We start from the raw sequence: 17282 nt of genomic DNA on the forward strand, positions 1-17282 counted from the left end.
GCCATCTTCTGCTTGGCTGATAGTTACATATTTACAATTTTGTGTAATACAAATTCCTGTACTCTGTGATACAGTGTTTTCCCCTTGTTACCATCATTTTCAAGTGGGTTTATTGTAACAACTAATTCTTGCAAGTCCGGCTGGTTAAGCGGGCAAAAGGAGTAATGTGCATGAGGAGATGATACTGAGTCCACTGTTCTTTCCTCAGCTGCAGCTTCTGGATAGTTTAGTAACAGAAGATGTCTATCTAGTGTAAAAAGCTGAACTGGGGTCCTGTTTCCTTCAGAGGAAATTGAATGATTGTTAAATGCCGATTTAAACTCATCCAATGTGCGATTGATCCTGGGAATGTACACATAATGAAGAGAAAATAAATCTGTATCATTGTCCACATTCAAAGCCTCCATTGACTCTAGTTCATAGAAAATGGGTGCAAACACATGACTGCAGTTTCTGTTCAAGTCCCGATTGAATCGTTCAATTCGCTGGTTATGTACAGAGCTTCCAGTCAACACAGAATTTTCACCTCTGTGCATGCTCATGTCTTCCCAAACCTGGACATTCTCCCCTCCATGATCAGTTCTAATATGAAGGGGCCGGCCATGTTCGCTGATGGCTGAACTGAAGAGGTTCATAACAGTTTCAGCCCGATTGTTGTTGGAACACTGGAGAAAGGTTAACATTCTACTGTAACCATCCATTGCGCCATGTACCACTAATTTCCATCGTATGAGTTTATGGTTTCCGTCTATGTGCCATATATAGTTTGGACAAGGCACAGTGTATACACGTCTTTGTACAGTTGTGGTTCTCCTGGACTCAACACCAGCACCATCAACCCGTTGAACGGAGTCTCTGAGACGATGTCGCTGCACCACAATGTTTCTGGCACGCAAATGTCCATTTAGCATAACTTCTCCTACATGTGGATGTTCTGCTTTTATCTCACATATAGTTGCATCCAACTCCTCATCAGAAATGTTACAAAATGTTGTGTGTCTTATGTTATATACCCGCATGAGCTTGTATAATGTGGGTCTGGAGATCCGCAGGACTGAAGCTACTTCAGAAAGTGTTGTACCTAGCAGCAGCAAACCCTCAATGTCTTCTTTGGAGATTAAATTATCTTCATCCTAAAAAAGAAGAAGAAGGAAAAAACAGATGACATTCAATAATATCATAAATTGTTTTTTTTTGCCATGTATAGGATGTAATCATTATATTCCAACCAACAATTGGCAACAATTAAACTAGCCTAATTGCCAACTATTTTGATAAATCGATGAATCGATTTGAGTATTTATTTTTTCTTTAAAAAGTGCAAAAATTATCTTATTCCAATATCTCAAATATTAATAATAATATATATAACAACTAGTGATGCTCCGATCGATCGACCGCCGATCATGATCGGCCAATATTGGGTAAAAATGCTTGACGTAAAATGTTCCCTTTGCAGTGTATGTCGTGCTGAAATTTCTCGAGGTGGAAGACACCAATGGCATTTTAATACCACTAACATGATTAGAACATGCCATACAACTGAACTCACACAGCAAGTGCGCTTGTTTAGAGTCTGCGTCATCAGTGACAGTCATCAGGAAAGTAGAACGATTTGACTGGACGTTAGATCTGAAGTTTATATTATCTTCAGACAAACGTTCATAGAAAAGAACATTATAATTCCAGTAATCTATGCAGTTGCAAGCCCCCTTTTGCGTGCTATACATTTTCTAACTTCACGTAAGCGCAAGCTGGGTGGTTTAAACTATGAAAATCGCTGCTAATCATGTAGGTAGAACTAGGCTACTAGCATTACTAAACGGAGATTTCAACTGAACAAAGTTTCTTAAGGGGGCATACAAGCTCACATGTACTCCTTTACTTATATTAATGTATTTACTATTTATGTCTTATTTGAACACAGAGAGTGCGTTAACTTGTATTGTGCCTTAAGAAACGTGTTTTAGTTGAAATCTCCGTTTAGTAATAGTGTAGAACTACATGATTAGCAGCGATTTTTCCCTCAAATTGTGTCCGAGGGCGGTTGGAGGAACGTTGCACAGTGCACCAGGCTTTTTTTTAGGGCAGGCCTTTATTTCTGGTCAGTTTTGTCACTGGTAACCACTAAGTCAACTAGGTTATGGGTAACTTAAGTTACCTTTCTCAGTCACATTAACTAGGCTACAGAAAGTCCTTACAGTGGATAACAAAACTTTAGCTAGCATCCGTCACACAGCTAACTGGCTGGGTTAGCTAATAGTGGTGGCTAACCCCCTCGTCCAGTAGAACTCCTATGCATAAAGAACTAGAACTAGAACTAACATTAAAACAACTTAACTTACTGTGGTCTGGACCGGGGGAGCAACACCATTGAGTGCAGCCAGCACACCCGCAGTAACCGCCCGTTCAATGTCTCCTAAGGCCATGCCTGCCATGCCTGCCTTTCAAAGACCTCTTCTTCTTTCGATTTTTTTTGGCCGTTGGCTTCTCCTTGACCTTTCTCAGCGTCTTCGTGTTGGGTGGGGGCGGTGCCCTGCGATCTGTGCCGCTGCAGTGGGCGTGGTTTCCTTTGGAATTTGAATATTTTCTAAATATTTAGTTTTACACTTGGCGACACATTTAGATATAACATTTAGATATAAATGTAACATTTAGATTTAGATATAACATTTAGATTTAGATATAACATTTAGATATAAATTCAACATTTAAATATACATTTAAAATTTAGATATAAATTTAACATTTAGATATAAATTTAACATTTAGATTTAGATTTAACATTTAGATTTAGATATAACATTTAGATATAAAATGTAACGTGTGTTTTTTACATTTGAACATATTGTTGACAATTACATATAACGTGTTGTTTAACATGAATTTCTGTCTCAAATGTGAGGAAAATGCGCTAAATGCGAGGAAAAGGAGCTAAATGTTGAAAATGTATCAGCAAAAAAATTGTAACCAAGTTTTTACAATCGGCACCCCATACACAAAATGGTTAACTGTATCAATGTCCATTAAATCAATTCCTTAGTGCTAAACAGTCCTTTAGCGAGAGAAAGGGAGAAGTTCCCTTTCACACAGCAGCGCGGAGCAGTCCACGCACTGCTCACGTGATCCAGAGGGGAGAAGTATGGCGGCTACTACTGGCACAGTCTTACCGCAGTTGGTGATTGATTCTCGGCAGGGAAAGGAAGGGAAAGGCTGAAGCACCCGGCCCCTCACTACGATGTCCGCTCTCCTCGAATAGGAGAAAAGATGTTTCTTTCGACGTACAAACACAGTTCAACGTTGCTCCTTCCTCGGGTGGCTCGCCATCCAATGTCGTTGACCACGCGCTGGATGCGTGATCTTCAAAAGCAAACTGTATCTCCGCGAATCTCCTCAGTAACTCAAAAACTAAAACGCTAAACAAAACCACAGTCTATCGACATAGACAGAAGGGTAAACAAAACACTCACAGCAAGAAAATAAATCGTCAAATACACTTAGATTTCTTAGCTCTAATATCTTCTTACTGGAGCTACTCTCAAGCGTGACTTCACCTGTTCTTGCTTCCTCGATTCTCCCGAGAATCTTCCGGAAGAGAATGACTATCAGCACTGTGATTAGCTGATAGATATGACCTTTCAACTTCAACCAATGATAAAATAAATTACCAAAACCATGAAATAATGTTTTTAATCCTATTTATCTGTTTAAGATGTTTTTAATATCAATAAAGTAAATTATTTGAAATGATGAAATTCTGTTTGATATTTATTCTTATTTATTAACTATTTAATAACCATGTCTATTTTCACCTGGGTTACACACGTTTGCTGCCCTCAAATGTATTAGTTCATCAGGTCATATCATTTTCAGAGACATTATTTGTTCCACCTCGTTGCTGTTTCCTCAGAAGCTACACTTTCAACTGCGCATGTTTCTTTTTCAGCAGGTCTTTGCTGTGTTCTCCTATAGAGGTCACTGTTTCTGCAGTTAAAGTAAATCAGATACAGGAATGAATTCATTTACGTTAAAGGTCATAATGTGTATCATAAGGATAAGTGATGCTTTGCCACAAGCCAACTTGCATTGCTGTTAATAACATTAACCCCCGACATGACGAAATGGACACGTTTATTAGTTTTAGGCAGGGACCCTCAGTGATAGTAAGTTTCATGTGAATGAGACTCAGTTTTCACCCTTCAACAAACTAAGACTATACTTTCAGGGATCATTTCTATAGTTTGTGACTTGAGAAATGTGTTTCTAAAGTGATTGGTCTCGCTACCCACGATGATGAGACGTGATATTCCCTTCTGAGCGTGAAGCGGGCACAGAGTAATGATTCAGTTCATATGCTCTCTGTCATTGATGATCGTTCTTTGCTTCTTTGGGAGTATGGAAGAAGGGAATATGATCAGAGTGGTAGTCAGTATCAGTATAATATAAAACTAATTATTTAGTCCAAAACACTGAGGAGCGTTTGCTGCCCTCAAAGTTATATTAGTTCATCAGGTCATATCATTTTTGGAGACATTATTTGTTCCACCTCGTTGCTGTTTCCTCAGAAGCTACACTTTCAACTGCGCATGTTTTCTTTTCAGCAGGTCTTTGCTGTGTTCTCCTATAGAGGTCACTGTTACTGCAGTTAAAGTAAATCAGATACAGGAATGGATTCATTTACGTTAAAGGTCATAATGTGTATCATAAGGATAAGTGATGCTTTGCCACAAGCCAACTTGCATTGCTGTTAATAACATTAACCCCCGACATGACGAAATGGACACGTTTATTAGTTTTAGGCAGGGACCCTCAGTGATAGTAAGTTTCATGTGAATGAGACTCAGTTTTCACCCTTCAACAAACTAAGACTATACTTTCAGGGATCATTTCTATAGTTTGTGACTTGAGAAATGTGTTTCTAAAGTGATTGGTCTCGCTACCCACGATGATGAGACGTGATATTCCCTTCTGAGCGTGAAGCGGGCACAGAGTAATGATTCAGTTCATATGCTCTCTGTCATTGATGATCGTTCTGTGCTGCTTTGGAGTATGAGGATGGGAATATGATCAGAGTGGTAGTCAGTATCAGTATAATATAAAACTAATTATTTAGGTCCAAAACTAAGAGTAGATTTTTATGCCCTCAAAGTTATATTTAGTTCATCAGGTCATATCATTTTTGGAGACATTATTTGTTCCACCTCGTTGCTGTTTCCTCAGAAGCTACACTTTCAACTGCGCATGTTTTTTTTTCAGCAGGTCTTTGCTGTGTTCTCCTATAGAGGTCACTGTTTCTGCAGTTAAAGTAAATCAGATACAGGAATGGATTCATTTACGTTAAAGGTCATAATGTGTATCATAAGGATAAGTGATGCTTTGCCACAAGCCAACTTGCATTGATGTTAATAACATTAACCCCCGACATGACGAAATGGACACGTTTATTAGTTTTAGGCAGGGACCCTCAGTGATAGTAAGTTTCATGTGAATGAGACTCAGTTTTCACCCTTCAACAAACTAAGACTATACTTTCAGGGATCATTTCTATAGTTTGTGACTTGAGAAATGTGTTTCTAAAGTGATTGGTCTCGCTACCCACGATGATGAGATGTGATATTCCCTTCTGAGCGTGAAGCGGGCACAGAGTAATGATTCAGTTCATATGCTCTCTGTCATTGATGATCGTTCTTTGCTTCTTTGGGAGTATGGAAGAAGGGAATATGATCAGAGTGGTAGTCAGTATCAGTATAATATAAAACTAATTATTTAGTCCAAAACTAAGAGTAGATTTGTCTGCCCTCAAAGTTATATTTAGTTCATCAGGTCATATCATTTTTGGAGACATTATTTGTTCCACCTCGTTGCTGTTTCCTCAGAAGCTACACTTTCAACTGCGCATGTTTTTTTTCCAGCAGGTCTTTGCTGTGTTCTCCTATAGAGGTCACTGTTACTGCAGTTAAAGTAAATCAGATACAGGAATGGATTCATTTACGTTAAAGGTCATAATGTGTATCATAAGGATAAGTGATGCTTTGCCACAAGCCAACTTGCATTGATGTTAATAACATTAACCCCCGACATGACGAAATGGACACGTTTATTAGTTTTAGGCAGGGACCCTCAGTGATAGTAAGTTTCATGTGAATGAGACTCAGTTTTCACCCTTCAACAAACTAAGACTATACTTTCAGGGATCATTTCTATAGTTTGTGACTTGAGAAATGTGTTTCTAAAGTGATTGGTCTCGCTACCCACGATGATGAGACGTGATATTCCCTTCTGAGCGTGAAGCGGGCACAGAGTAATGATTCAGTTCATATGCTCTCTGTCATTGATGATCGTTCTTTGCTTCTTTGGGAGTATGGAAGAAGGGAATATGATCAGAGTGGTAGTCAGTATCAGTATAATATAAAACTAATTATTTAGCTCCAAAACTAAGAGTAGCGTTTGTCTGCCCTCAAAGTTATATTAGTTCATCAGGTCATATCATTTTTGGAGACATTATTTGTTCCACCTCGTTGCTGTTTCCTCAGAAGCTACACTTTCAACTGCGCATGTTTTCTTTTCAGCAGGTCTTTGCTGTGTTCTCCTATAGAGGTCACTGTTACTGCAGTTAAAGTAAATCAGATACAGGAATGGATTCATTTACATTAAAGGTCATAATATGTATCATAAGGATAAGTGATGCTTTGCCACAAGCCAACTTGCATTGATGTTAATAACATTAACCCCCGACATGACGAAATGGACACGTTTATTAGTTTTAGGCAGGGACCCTCAGTGATAGTAAGTTTCATGTGAATGAGACTCAGTTTTCACCCTTCAACAAACTAAGACTATACTTTCAGGGATCATTTCTATAGTTTGTGACTTGAGAAATGTGTTTCTAAAGTGATTGGTCTCGCTACCCACGATGATGAGATGTGATATTCCCTTCTGAGCGTGAAGCGGGCACAGAGTAATGATTCAGTTCATATGCTCTCTGTCATTGATGATCGTTCTGTGCTGCTTTGGAGAATGAGGATGGGAATATGATCAGAGTGGTAGTCAGTATCAGTATAATATAAAACTAATTATTTAGGTCCAAAACTAAGAGTAGATTTTTCTGCCCTCAAAGTTATATTTAGTTCATCAGGTCATATCATTTTTGGAGACATTATTTGTTCCACCTCGTTGCTGTTTCCTCAGAAGCTACACTTTCAACTGCGCATGTTTTTTTTTCAGCAGGTCTTTGCTGTGTTCTCCTATAGAGGTCACTGTTTCTGCAGTTAAAGTAAATCAGATACAGGAATGGATTCATTTACGTTAAAGGTCATAATGTGTATCATAAGGATAAGTGATGCTTTGCCACAAGCCAACTTGCATTGATGTTAATAACATTAACCCCCGACATGACGAAATGGACACGTTTATTAGTTTTAGGCAGGGACCCTCAGTGATAGTAAGTTTCATGTGAATGAGACTCAGTTTTCACCCTTCAACAAACTAAGACTATACTTTCAGGGATCATTTCTATAGTTTGTGACTTGAGAAATGTGTTTCTAAAGTGATTGGTCTCGCTACCCACGATGATGAGACGTGATATTCCCTTCTGAGCGTGAAGCGGGCACAGAGTAATGATTCAGTTCATATGCTCTCTGTCATTGATGATCGTTCTTTGCTTCTTTGGGAGTATGGAAGAAGGGAATATGATCAGAGTGGTAGTCAGTATCAGTATAATATAAAACTAATTATTTAGGTCCAAAACTAAGAGTAGATTTGTCTGCCCTCAAAGTTATATTTAGTTCATCAGGTCATATCATTTTTGGAGACATTATTTGTTCCACCTCGTTGCTGTTTCCTCAGAAGCTACACTTTCAACTGCGCATGTTTTTTTTTCAGCAGGTCTTTGCTGTGTTCTCCTATAGAGGTCACTGTTACTGCAGTTAAAGTAAATCAGATACAGGAATGGATTCATTTACTTTAAAGGTCATAATGTGTATCATAAGGATAAGTGATGCTTTGCCACAAGCCAACTTGCATTGATGTTAATAACATTAACCCCCGACATGACGAAATGGACACGTTTATTAGTTTTAGGCAGGGACCCTCAGTGATAGTAAGTTTCATGTGAATGAGACTCAGTTTTCACCCTTCAACAAACTAAGACTATACTTTCAGGGATCATTTCTATAGTTTGTGACTTGAGAAATGTGTTTCTAAAGTGATTGGTCTCGCTACCCACGATGATGAGACGTGATATTCCCTTCTGAGCGTGAAGCGGGCACAGAGTAATGATTCAGTTCATATGCTCTCTGTCATTGATGATCGTTCTTTGCTTCTTTGGGAGTATGGAAGAAGGGAATATGATCAGAGTGGTAGTCAGTATCAGTATAATATAAAACTAATTATTTAGGTCCAAAACTAAGAGTAGTTTGTCTGCCCTCAAAGTTATATTTAGTTCATCAGGTCATATCATTTTCGGAGACATTATTTGTTCCACCTCGTTGCTGTTTCCTCAGAAGCTACACTTTCAACTGCGCATGTTTCTTTTTCAGCAGGTCTTTGCTGTGTTCTCCTATAGAGGTCACTGTTACTGCAGTTAAAGTAAATCAGATACAGGAATGGATTCATTTACGTTAAAGGTCATAATGTGTATCATAAGGATAAGTGATGCTTTGCCACAAGCCAACTTGCATTGCTGTTAATAACATTAACCCCCGAATGACGAAATGGACACGTTTATTAGTTTTAGGCAGGGACCCTCAGTGATAGTAAGTTTCATGTGAATGAGACTCAGTTTTCACCCTTCAACAAACTAAGACTATACTTTCAGGGATCATTTCTATAGTTTGTGACTTGAGAAATGTGTTTCTAAAGTGATTGGTCTCGCTACCCACGATGATGAGACGTGATATTCCCTTCTGAGCGTGAAGCGGGCACAGAGTAATGATTCAGTTCATATGCTCTCTGTCATTGATGATCGTTCTGTGCTGCTTTGGGAGTACTGGAGAAGGGAATATGATCAGAGTGGTAGTCAGTATCAGTATAATATAAAACTAATTATTTAGGTCCAAAACTAAGAGTAGATTTTTATGCCCTCAAAGTTATATTTAGTTCATCAGGTCATATCATTTTTGGAGACATTATTTGTTCCACCTCGTTGCTGTTTCCTCAGAAGCTACACTTTCAACTGCGCATGTTTTTTTTTCAGCAGGTCTTTGCTGTGTTCTCCTATAGAGGTCACTGTTTCTGCAGTTAAAGTAAATCAGATACAGGAATGGATTCATTTACTTTAAAGGTCATAATGTGTATCATAAGGATAAGTGATGCTTTGCCACAAGCCAACTTGCATTGATGTTAATAACATTAACCCCCGACATGACGAAATGGACACGTTTATTAGTTTTAGGCAGGGACCCTCAGTGATAGTAAGTTTCATGTGAATGAGACTCAGTTTTCACCCTTCAACAAACTAAGACTATACTTTCAGGGATCATTTCTATAGTTTGTGACTTGAGAAATGTGTTTCTAAAGTGATTGGTCTCGCTACCCACGATGATGAGACGTGATATTCCCTTCTGAGCATGAATCGGACACAGAGTAACGATTCAGTTCATATGCTCTCTGTCATTGATGATCGTTTTGTGATTCTTTGAGAATATGGAAGAAGGGAATATGATCAGAGTGGTAGTCAGTATCAGTATAACATAAAACAACATGAATACGAGTATAACACTGAGGTGCGTTTACTGCCCTCAAATGTATTAGTTCATCAGGTCATATCATTTTCGGAGACATTATTTGTTCCACCTCGTTGCTGTTTCCTCAGAAGCTGCACTTTCAACTGCGCGTGTTTTCAAAAATCTTTGCAGCTATTTGCTGTGTTCTCCTATAGAGGTCACTGTTTCTGCAGTTAAAAGAATCAGATACAGGAATGGATTCATCTACGTTAAAGGTCATAATGTTATCATAAGGATAAGTGATGCTTTGCCACAAGCCAACTTGCATTGCTGTTATTAACATTAACCCCTGACATGACGAAATGGACACGTTTATTAGTTTTAGGCAGGGACCCTCAGTGATAGTAAGTTTCATGTGAATGAGACTCAGTTTTCACCCTTCAACAAACTAAGACTATACTTTCAGGGATCATTTCTATAGTTTGTGACTTGAGAAATGTGTTTCTAAAGTGATTGGTCTCGCTACCCACGATGATGAGACGTGATATTCCCTTCTGAGCGTGAAGCGGGCACAGAGTAATGATTCAGTTCATATGCTCTCTGTCATTGATGATCGTTCTGTGCTTCTTTGGAAGCATGAGGATGGGAATATGATCAGAGTGGTAGTCAGTATCAGTATAATTTAAAACTAATTATTTAGCGTCCAAAACTAAGAGTAGGTTTGTCTGCCCTCAAAGTTATATTTAGTTCATCAGGTCATATCATTTTCGGAGACATTATTTGTTCCACCTCGTTGCTGTTTCCTCAGAAGCTACACTTTCAACTGCGCATGTTTCTTTTTCAGCAGGTCTTTGCTGTGTTCTCCTATAGAGGTCACTGTTACTGCAGTTAAAGTAAATCAGATACAGGAATGGATTCATTTACGTTAAAGGTCATAATGTTTATCATAAGGATAAGTGATGCTTTGCCACAAGCCAACTTGCATTGCTGTTAATAACATTAACCCCCGACATGACGAAATGGACACGTTTATTATTTTTAGGCAGGGACCCTCAGTGATAGTACGTTTCATGTGAATGAGACTCAGTTTTCACCCTTCAACAAACTAAGACTATACTTTCAGGGATCATTTCTATAGTTTGTGACTTGAGAAATGTGTTTCTAAAGTGATTGGTCTCGCTACCCACGATGATGAGACGTGATATTCCCTTCTGAGCGTGAAGCGGACACAGAGTAATGATTCAGTTCATATGCTCTCTGTCATTGATGATCGTTCTTTGCTTCTTTGGGAGTAAGGAAGAAGGGAATATGATCAGAGTGGTAGTCAGTATCAGTATAATATAAAACTCCTTAAATATGTCTAAAGCACTGAGGTGTGTTTACTGCCCTCAAATTTATTAGTTCATCAGGTCATATCATTTTCGGAGACATTATTTGTTCCACCTCGTTGCTGTTTCCTCAGAAGCTACACTTTCAACTGCGCATGTTTTTTTTAAAATCTTGCAGCTATTTGCTGTGTTCTCCTATAGAGGTCACTGTTTCTGCAGTTAAAGTAAATCAGATACAGGAATGGATTCATCTACGTTAAAGGTCATAATGTTTATCATAAGGATAAGTGATGCTTTGCCACAAGCCAACTTGCATTGCTGTTATTAACATTAACCCCCGACATGACGAAATGGACACGTTTATTATTTTTAGGCAGGGACCCTCTGTGATAGTAAGTTTCATGTGAATGAGACTCAGTTTTCACCATAGACTGTATAGATGGACAGAGTGGCTCCATTCAGCTGTGTTCTATAGAATTGAAGCAACCGAGGCGACGCCATCTTTGAAAATTTGGAGCCAGTTCGAAGTACGCTTGCGCAGTAGAATCTGAAGCATGCGCAGTGAAGAGGAGGTCGCGATCAGACCCGCCCACTCATCGAGTGAAACACGCCCCTTATCGAGTGAAACACGCCCCCTTCTCCGTCCGTTCCCCACCACACACACATTCACATTCGTTCAGTCAGTCATTGTACGACATTCATTTGACTAGGCTATGCCTTTAATAAACTAGCAGAATGCCGAGGTACTCGGTAGCATAACGTTAGCGAAGTTAAACCGCCTTCATAGCGAAAACAGCTGTCATAACGTTAACATTAAATCTCATTAAATGTTACCAAGAACTGTTAATGTTAAAGTTTGAAATCCTTCACGTACACGGCTTCGTCTAAGAACTATCACACCATCGTTACATAAAATAAACTGACAATATACTGACAATGATTAGACTAGTTCTATCTTTAAATTAATAATGCATAGTACCGCTGAATGCTGAGGTAAATTAACCTGGTAACGTAACAGATTGCCAACTAGATCGCTATTCCTGGCACAATGTCAAATAAGATACATAAATAATAACAATAATAACCATCCTTCTACCTAATGTCACTAAGAATAATGTTATTTGTTAATTTCACCTCATGTATTTCACAGAGCACCTCAAACACCCTCATCGCAAAGCCAGCTGTGACAGCTGTCATTAAATATTCAGCCTAGAATATTTAAACGTTAACGTTAACTTTTTTCTCATTAGAAATCTCGATGTTTCGAGCGTCTTCAACATACAAATCTATCTGTTTTTCGTTGGTATATGACCATAATCCTTTCAAGGATGTCCGAAAATCTATAGATTACTGTCAAATTAAGTTAACTTTCTAACGTTAGCGGCTAAGCTATCGCTACCGTCATTTTAATGAGTTCGCTAGCTAATATTAAGTTAATATTCACTTACCGAAAAAACTGCACAGAGCTCCCCTGAGATGGCCTGTTAGTACAATCAACAGCACAACACGACATGACTGTCAATATATAAATGTAAAGTAATAACAGCAAATAAAACAAATATGAGTTGCCTGACAAAAGAACACCACTACAGCCGAGCCTACAGCTACTCTGAATGAAATGAAATGTTGAAGGAGGTTGCAAGCGGCTGCACTGTCAATCAAAGTGTAACCACGCCCCTTTTATATTTATTAAAATAACATTAAAGAAAATAATTTCTCGGGAAAAAGAAAAATGGTGTGATGTGAAGCACCTTGAAAGCTATTTTTTCGAATAAAAAGTTGTGGATGCAAAATTTGTTTTAGGTGAGTAAAGTGACATAGAAAGTTGGTTACTTGCCCATTGAAAATACATGGGAATGGGCGGAGCTACGCATTGTACTGCAGCCAGCCACCAGGGGGCTCTGGACTAGCGCTTGCTTCACTTTTAACGGACGAACCTCTGTCCATCTATATATACAGTCCATGGTTTTCACCCTTCAACAAACTAAGACTATACTTTCAGGGATCATTTCTATAGTTTGTGACTTGAGAAATGTGTTTCTAAAGTGATTGGTCTCGCTATCCACGATGATGACACGTGATATTCCCTTCTGAGCGTGAAGCGGACACAGAGTAATGATTCAGTTCATATGCTCTCTGTCATTGATGATCGTTCTGTGCTTCTTTGGGAGTATGGAAGAAGGGAATATGATCAGAGTGGTAGTCAGTATCAGTTTAATATATATTTTTAAAAAATACTTAAACGTTTCCAACACACTAAAACTGTTGTGGCAAGTTTTATGTCCTGATATGTTTTGATTATGGTGTCCGAGAAGGGCAAACGCGCGCACAACTGCTCAAAAGGCATACACAAGCAGGAAACACTTGCACATATAGGAATGAAAAACACACAATCCCCGAAAACAAATACAACTAAAATAACTGCAAATACAGATCTGATACAAAAAAAAATACAACACACAAACCTCAAAAACAACGTCAACAGAAACATGCTGCAACTTCGAAAACGATATGCAAAGTCAAATACACGTCAAAAAAAACCAAACAGGTGTCAGTATTAAAATGAATATTTGCTCTGTCCTGTGTCCTATTAAAGCTTGACAGTGCAACAATGAGCCAGCATTCACAATTCCAAAACCATGAAACTAACACAGTTAAATGTAACTCAGTCATAAGAAAAAAATGTATGTATTTACACCAATTCTTACTCTATTTTGATATGTCAAGATTGTTCCTGTTAGAAATATGTACATATAAAAGTCCTCCTCACCTGGTGTTACACCGACAAATGTTTTCACTGGACTAATTAGAATTCCTCCTAGGACTCTTTAGGCTTCTACAGGTTTTGCTTGAATCAAACCTATTGATCCACTTTAGATGTTTGTCGCTTGACAGGTCTTATTTTATTTTTTCTCAATTTATTAACAATTGGCAAACAGTACTCCTACCTCTGTAATTTTATATATATATATATTTAGATAAAAACTATACTGTGGTGTAGTTGCTATTCTTTTTCTGTACTTGTAATGTAATGATGGTATGAACGTTATCAGTTATATTACGCAGTGACGTGGTTCCGGTCTCGGCTGTACAGTGGAACAAGTTATAGAGACACGCGTGAGTTAGCTCCGCAATGCAGTTTGTAACGTGTTAATCCAAAGCCCTAATAAACTACACGATAAGTGACACAGTGTGTGCGTATCGTGACATGGTGTCAGAAGTTACGGACTGAACGCCGAAAGAACTAAGATGGCCAAGTTTGGACCGCCAGAACAGTTTGACTTTACCCGGCCAGGGGAATGGCCAGTGTGGAGGCGCCGATTCGACAGGTTTCGAGCGGCTTCCAAGCTCAACAAAGAGAACTGTGAGGTACAAGTCAACGCTCTTCTGTATTCGATGGGGAAAGAAGCAGAGCCAATTTATGAATCGTTTGTGTATACGGAGGACGACGAAAGTGATAACCCAGAACTTGACTACGATATAGTTATAGCTAGGTTTAATGATCACTTCGTGCCTAAGCGCAACGTGATACATGAGCGAGCATGCTTCCACAAGCGTGTGCAGAGGGCTGGAGAAATGGTGGAATCTTTCGTGAGGAGCCTTTATGAGCTAGCCCAATACTGTGAATTCGGCATAACAAAGGATGAACAAATTAGAGACCGACTCGTCATTGGCATCCTAGATAGCGAGGTCTCACAAAAGTTGCAACTTGAGGCGGATCTTACGCTGGAGAGGGCTATCCAGCTAGCCCGACAGAGCGAGCAGATCAAGAAGCAGAGCGAGGAGCGGGCAGAGTGCTCAGTGAATGCTGTGGGACAAAGGGGACAGGCAGGCTGGAAACGCGGCAAGGGCAGGTGGCAGCGAGATGGACGAAACGGTCCCAAACGAGAGGAGTACAGCAAACAAAATGGATGCTGCTCACGGTGTGGCAGGACACACGCACGTGAAGAACGTTGCCCCGCACACGACAAGGAATGCCGGGGATGCGGTAAGCTAGGACACTTTGAACTGGTGTGCAAAAGCAAAATGACAAAACAATTAATGGCTGTGACACACGAATTTGACGATGATGATGATGATGATCAAGCTTTCTTTATCGGTACAGTGACAAATCAGGCCCATACAGTAGTTGAGCAGCCAGATTTCAGTGATGATTGGCGTGTCACACTTCCCATCAACAATAGTCTAGTTGACTTTAAAATTGACACGGGGGCAGACATTACTGTAATGACTGAGAAAACGTACAACAAAATGCCAAACAAGCCCCAATTAGCTAAGACTACAGTCAGTGCCACAAGCCCAGGCGGGGAAGTAAAGTGCATAGGCAGATTCCTGGCCACATGCCTGCACAAGGGCCAAAAGTATGCCTTCTGGATAACGGTAATCAAAGGACAGTTTGCACAGAACCTACTGGGGGGAGGAGTGGCAAAATCCATGGGCCTTGTGAAACGGCTGAATGCAGTGTGCACCGTGACGGACGACCTATTCGGAGAAATAGGACTCCTACAGTGCGACCCTGTCAAAATCGAGCTGAAACCAGGCGTGGAGCCCTATGTCGCCACAACGCCGCGCCGGGTGCCGTTTCCCCTCCTGCCAAAGGTCGAAAAGGAGCTGGGGCGCATGTTGGAGATGGGCATAATCGAGCATGTCACAGGGCCCACCGACTGGTGCGCACCCATGGTGCCTGCAGAAAAAAAGAATAAAGACCAGGTCAGAGTGTGCGTGGACCTCAAGAGGCTCAACAAGGCTGTCAAGCGAGAACGGTATGTTTTGCCCACACTGGAGGACATTGCTCCCAAGCTAGCGGGGGCAAAGGTGTTCTCCACGCTAGATGCCTCTAGTGGCTTCTGGCAAATTCCCCTGGACCCCGACAGCCAAAAACTGACCACCTTCATCACACCCATGGGCAGGTTCTGTTTCAGGCGGCTCCCATTCGGGATCTCTTCAGCCCCTGAGATTTTCCAGAGACTGATGACCGACCTGCTCAGGGGCCATGAGGGAGTCGTGGTCGTGATGGACGACATACTCGTCTACGGTGCGGACGAGGAGGAGCACAACAGGCGGCTGAACACAGTCCTCCAGACCATCAGGCGGTCTGGACTGAAACTGAACAAAGCAAAGTGCCGGTTCAACAAGTCGGAGACCGGCTACTTCGGACACATAATCAGCGCAGAGGGCATGAAAGTAGACAAAAGCAAAGTGAGTGCAATCACTGAGATGCCCAGCCCAAACAACGTGGGAGAGCTGCGCCAGGTCCTGGGCATGATCAACTACCTGGGGAGGTTCCTGCCAGGCCTCTCAACCGCGCTACACCCAGTCACTGACCTGCTCAAGAAGGACAGTGCGTGGGCATGGGGTGACCTCCAAGAGAGAGCGCTGCGGAAAGCCAAAGACATGCTCTCGTCAGCCCCAGCACTGGCCTACTACGACTCCAACCGCCGCACCATCGTCAGCGCGGACGCCAGCAGCTACGGCCTGGGCGCCACACTACTCCAGGAGCACAGCGGTGAGTTGAAACCTGTTGCATTCTGCTCACGCACTCTTACAGAAACCGAGAAACGCTACTCCCAAATAGAAAAGGAGTGCTTGGCAGCGGTGTGGTCATGCGAACGCTTTGTACGTTATGTACAGGGGCTAGACAGTTTTTGCCTCCAGACAGACCACAAGCCGCTAGTCCCATTGATAAATGCATGTGACCTGGACAAAGCACCCGTGCGGTGCCAGAGACTGTTGATGCGCCTGATGCGGTTCAATGCGACAGCTGTCCATGTTCCAGGAAAGCAGCTGATCGTGGCAGATGCGCTGTCCAGGAGCCCTCTGACTCAGGAGGCCGAGTCAGAGACGGAGCGCCACGTCGAGGCGTACGTCGATGCAGTGGTGACAAACAAGCCGATGTCACCAGAGAAGTTGGAGGAGATAAGAGGAGCAACGCGGATGGATCCAGACCTTCAGGCGGTCATCTCCAGTGTGCGAAACGGCTGGCGTAAGAGACACAACTTTTCCTCCTTCTCTGCACTCTATTCTGCCAGGCATCACCTCTCTGAAGCGGGGGGACTAGTTCTGTACGACGACAGAATTGTGATTCCAAAAGGACTGAGAGCAGACATTCTGAAAAGAATCCATACAGGTCACCAAGGACTGACGAAGTGCCGTGAGAGAGCCAGGCTCTCTGTCTGGTGGCCTGGCATCGGAGGCGACATCAAAACAACCGTGACGCAGTGCAAGTTCTGCATAGAGCACAAGCCCAAGCAGAGGCGTGAGCCTCTCATCACTACGGCCCTACCAGAGGGGC

General features: G+C 41.1%; 1 protein-coding gene and 12 non-coding genes across 13 annotated transcripts; 12 read left to right on the plus strand and 1 right to left on the minus strand.

Moving 5' to 3' along the window:
* Positions 1 to 8: 8 nt before the first annotated feature.
* Positions 9 to 2636, minus strand: LOC134864158 (uncharacterized). Its single transcript, XM_063882948.1, has 2 exons — positions 2346 to 2636; positions 9 to 1133 (listed from the first exon to the last, which is right to left on the minus strand). Exons 1-2 carry the CDS (start codon positions 2436 to 2438, stop codon positions 24 to 26), a joined length of 1203 nt encoding a protein of 400 aa, XP_063739018.1. The 5' UTR covers positions 2439 to 2636; the 3' UTR covers positions 9 to 23.
* Positions 2637 to 4209: 1573 nt separating this feature from the next.
* LOC134865372 (small nucleolar RNA U3) lies at positions 4210 to 4424 on the plus strand. The gene has a single exon (XR_010165963.1). It is a non-coding gene; the product is annotated as a small nucleolar RNA U3 (small nucleolar RNA).
* A 440-nt stretch (positions 4425 to 4864) lies between these two features.
* On the plus strand, positions 4865 to 5077 carry LOC134865353 (small nucleolar RNA U3). The gene has a single exon (XR_010165944.1). It is a non-coding gene; the product is annotated as a small nucleolar RNA U3 (small nucleolar RNA).
* A 442-nt stretch (positions 5078 to 5519) lies between these two features.
* On the plus strand, positions 5520 to 5734 carry LOC134865365 (small nucleolar RNA U3). The gene has a single exon (XR_010165956.1). It is a non-coding gene; the product is annotated as a small nucleolar RNA U3 (small nucleolar RNA).
* Positions 5735 to 6175: 441 nt separating this feature from the next.
* Positions 6176 to 6390, plus strand: LOC134865343 (small nucleolar RNA U3). The gene has a single exon (XR_010165935.1). It is a non-coding gene; the product is annotated as a small nucleolar RNA U3 (small nucleolar RNA).
* A 442-nt stretch (positions 6391 to 6832) lies between these two features.
* On the plus strand, positions 6833 to 7045 carry LOC134865355 (small nucleolar RNA U3). The gene has a single exon (XR_010165946.1). It is a non-coding gene; the product is annotated as a small nucleolar RNA U3 (small nucleolar RNA).
* A 442-nt stretch (positions 7046 to 7487) lies between these two features.
* LOC134865344 (small nucleolar RNA U3) lies at positions 7488 to 7702 on the plus strand. Its single transcript, XR_010165936.1, has one exon. It is a non-coding gene; the product is annotated as a small nucleolar RNA U3 (small nucleolar RNA).
* A 442-nt stretch (positions 7703 to 8144) lies between these two features.
* Positions 8145 to 8359, plus strand: LOC134865345 (small nucleolar RNA U3). The gene has a single exon (XR_010165937.1). It is a non-coding gene; the product is annotated as a small nucleolar RNA U3 (small nucleolar RNA).
* Positions 8360 to 8799: 440 nt separating this feature from the next.
* Positions 8800 to 9014, plus strand: LOC134865346 (small nucleolar RNA U3). The gene has a single exon (XR_010165938.1). It is a non-coding gene; the product is annotated as a small nucleolar RNA U3 (small nucleolar RNA).
* Positions 9015 to 9456: 442 nt separating this feature from the next.
* On the plus strand, positions 9457 to 9671 carry LOC134865356 (small nucleolar RNA U3). Its single transcript, XR_010165947.1, has one exon. It is a non-coding gene; the product is annotated as a small nucleolar RNA U3 (small nucleolar RNA).
* Positions 9672 to 10112: 441 nt separating this feature from the next.
* On the plus strand, positions 10113 to 10326 carry LOC134865351 (small nucleolar RNA U3). The gene has a single exon (XR_010165942.1). It is a non-coding gene; the product is annotated as a small nucleolar RNA U3 (small nucleolar RNA).
* A 443-nt stretch (positions 10327 to 10769) lies between these two features.
* On the plus strand, positions 10770 to 10984 carry LOC134865354 (small nucleolar RNA U3). Its single transcript, XR_010165945.1, has one exon. It is a non-coding gene; the product is annotated as a small nucleolar RNA U3 (small nucleolar RNA).
* Positions 10985 to 12976: 1992 nt separating this feature from the next.
* Positions 12977 to 13191, plus strand: LOC134865348 (small nucleolar RNA U3). Its single transcript, XR_010165939.1, has one exon. It is a non-coding gene; the product is annotated as a small nucleolar RNA U3 (small nucleolar RNA).
* The last annotated feature ends 4091 nt before the right edge of the window (positions 13192 to 17282 follow it).

Source organism: Eleginops maclovinus, chromosome 5 (assembly GCF_036324505.1).
Source record: "Eleginops maclovinus isolate JMC-PN-2008 ecotype Puerto Natales chromosome 5, JC_Emac_rtc_rv5, whole genome shotgun sequence".
In the NCBI taxonomy this organism is placed as follows: domain Eukaryota; kingdom Metazoa; phylum Chordata; class Actinopteri; order Perciformes; family Eleginopidae; genus Eleginops; species Eleginops maclovinus.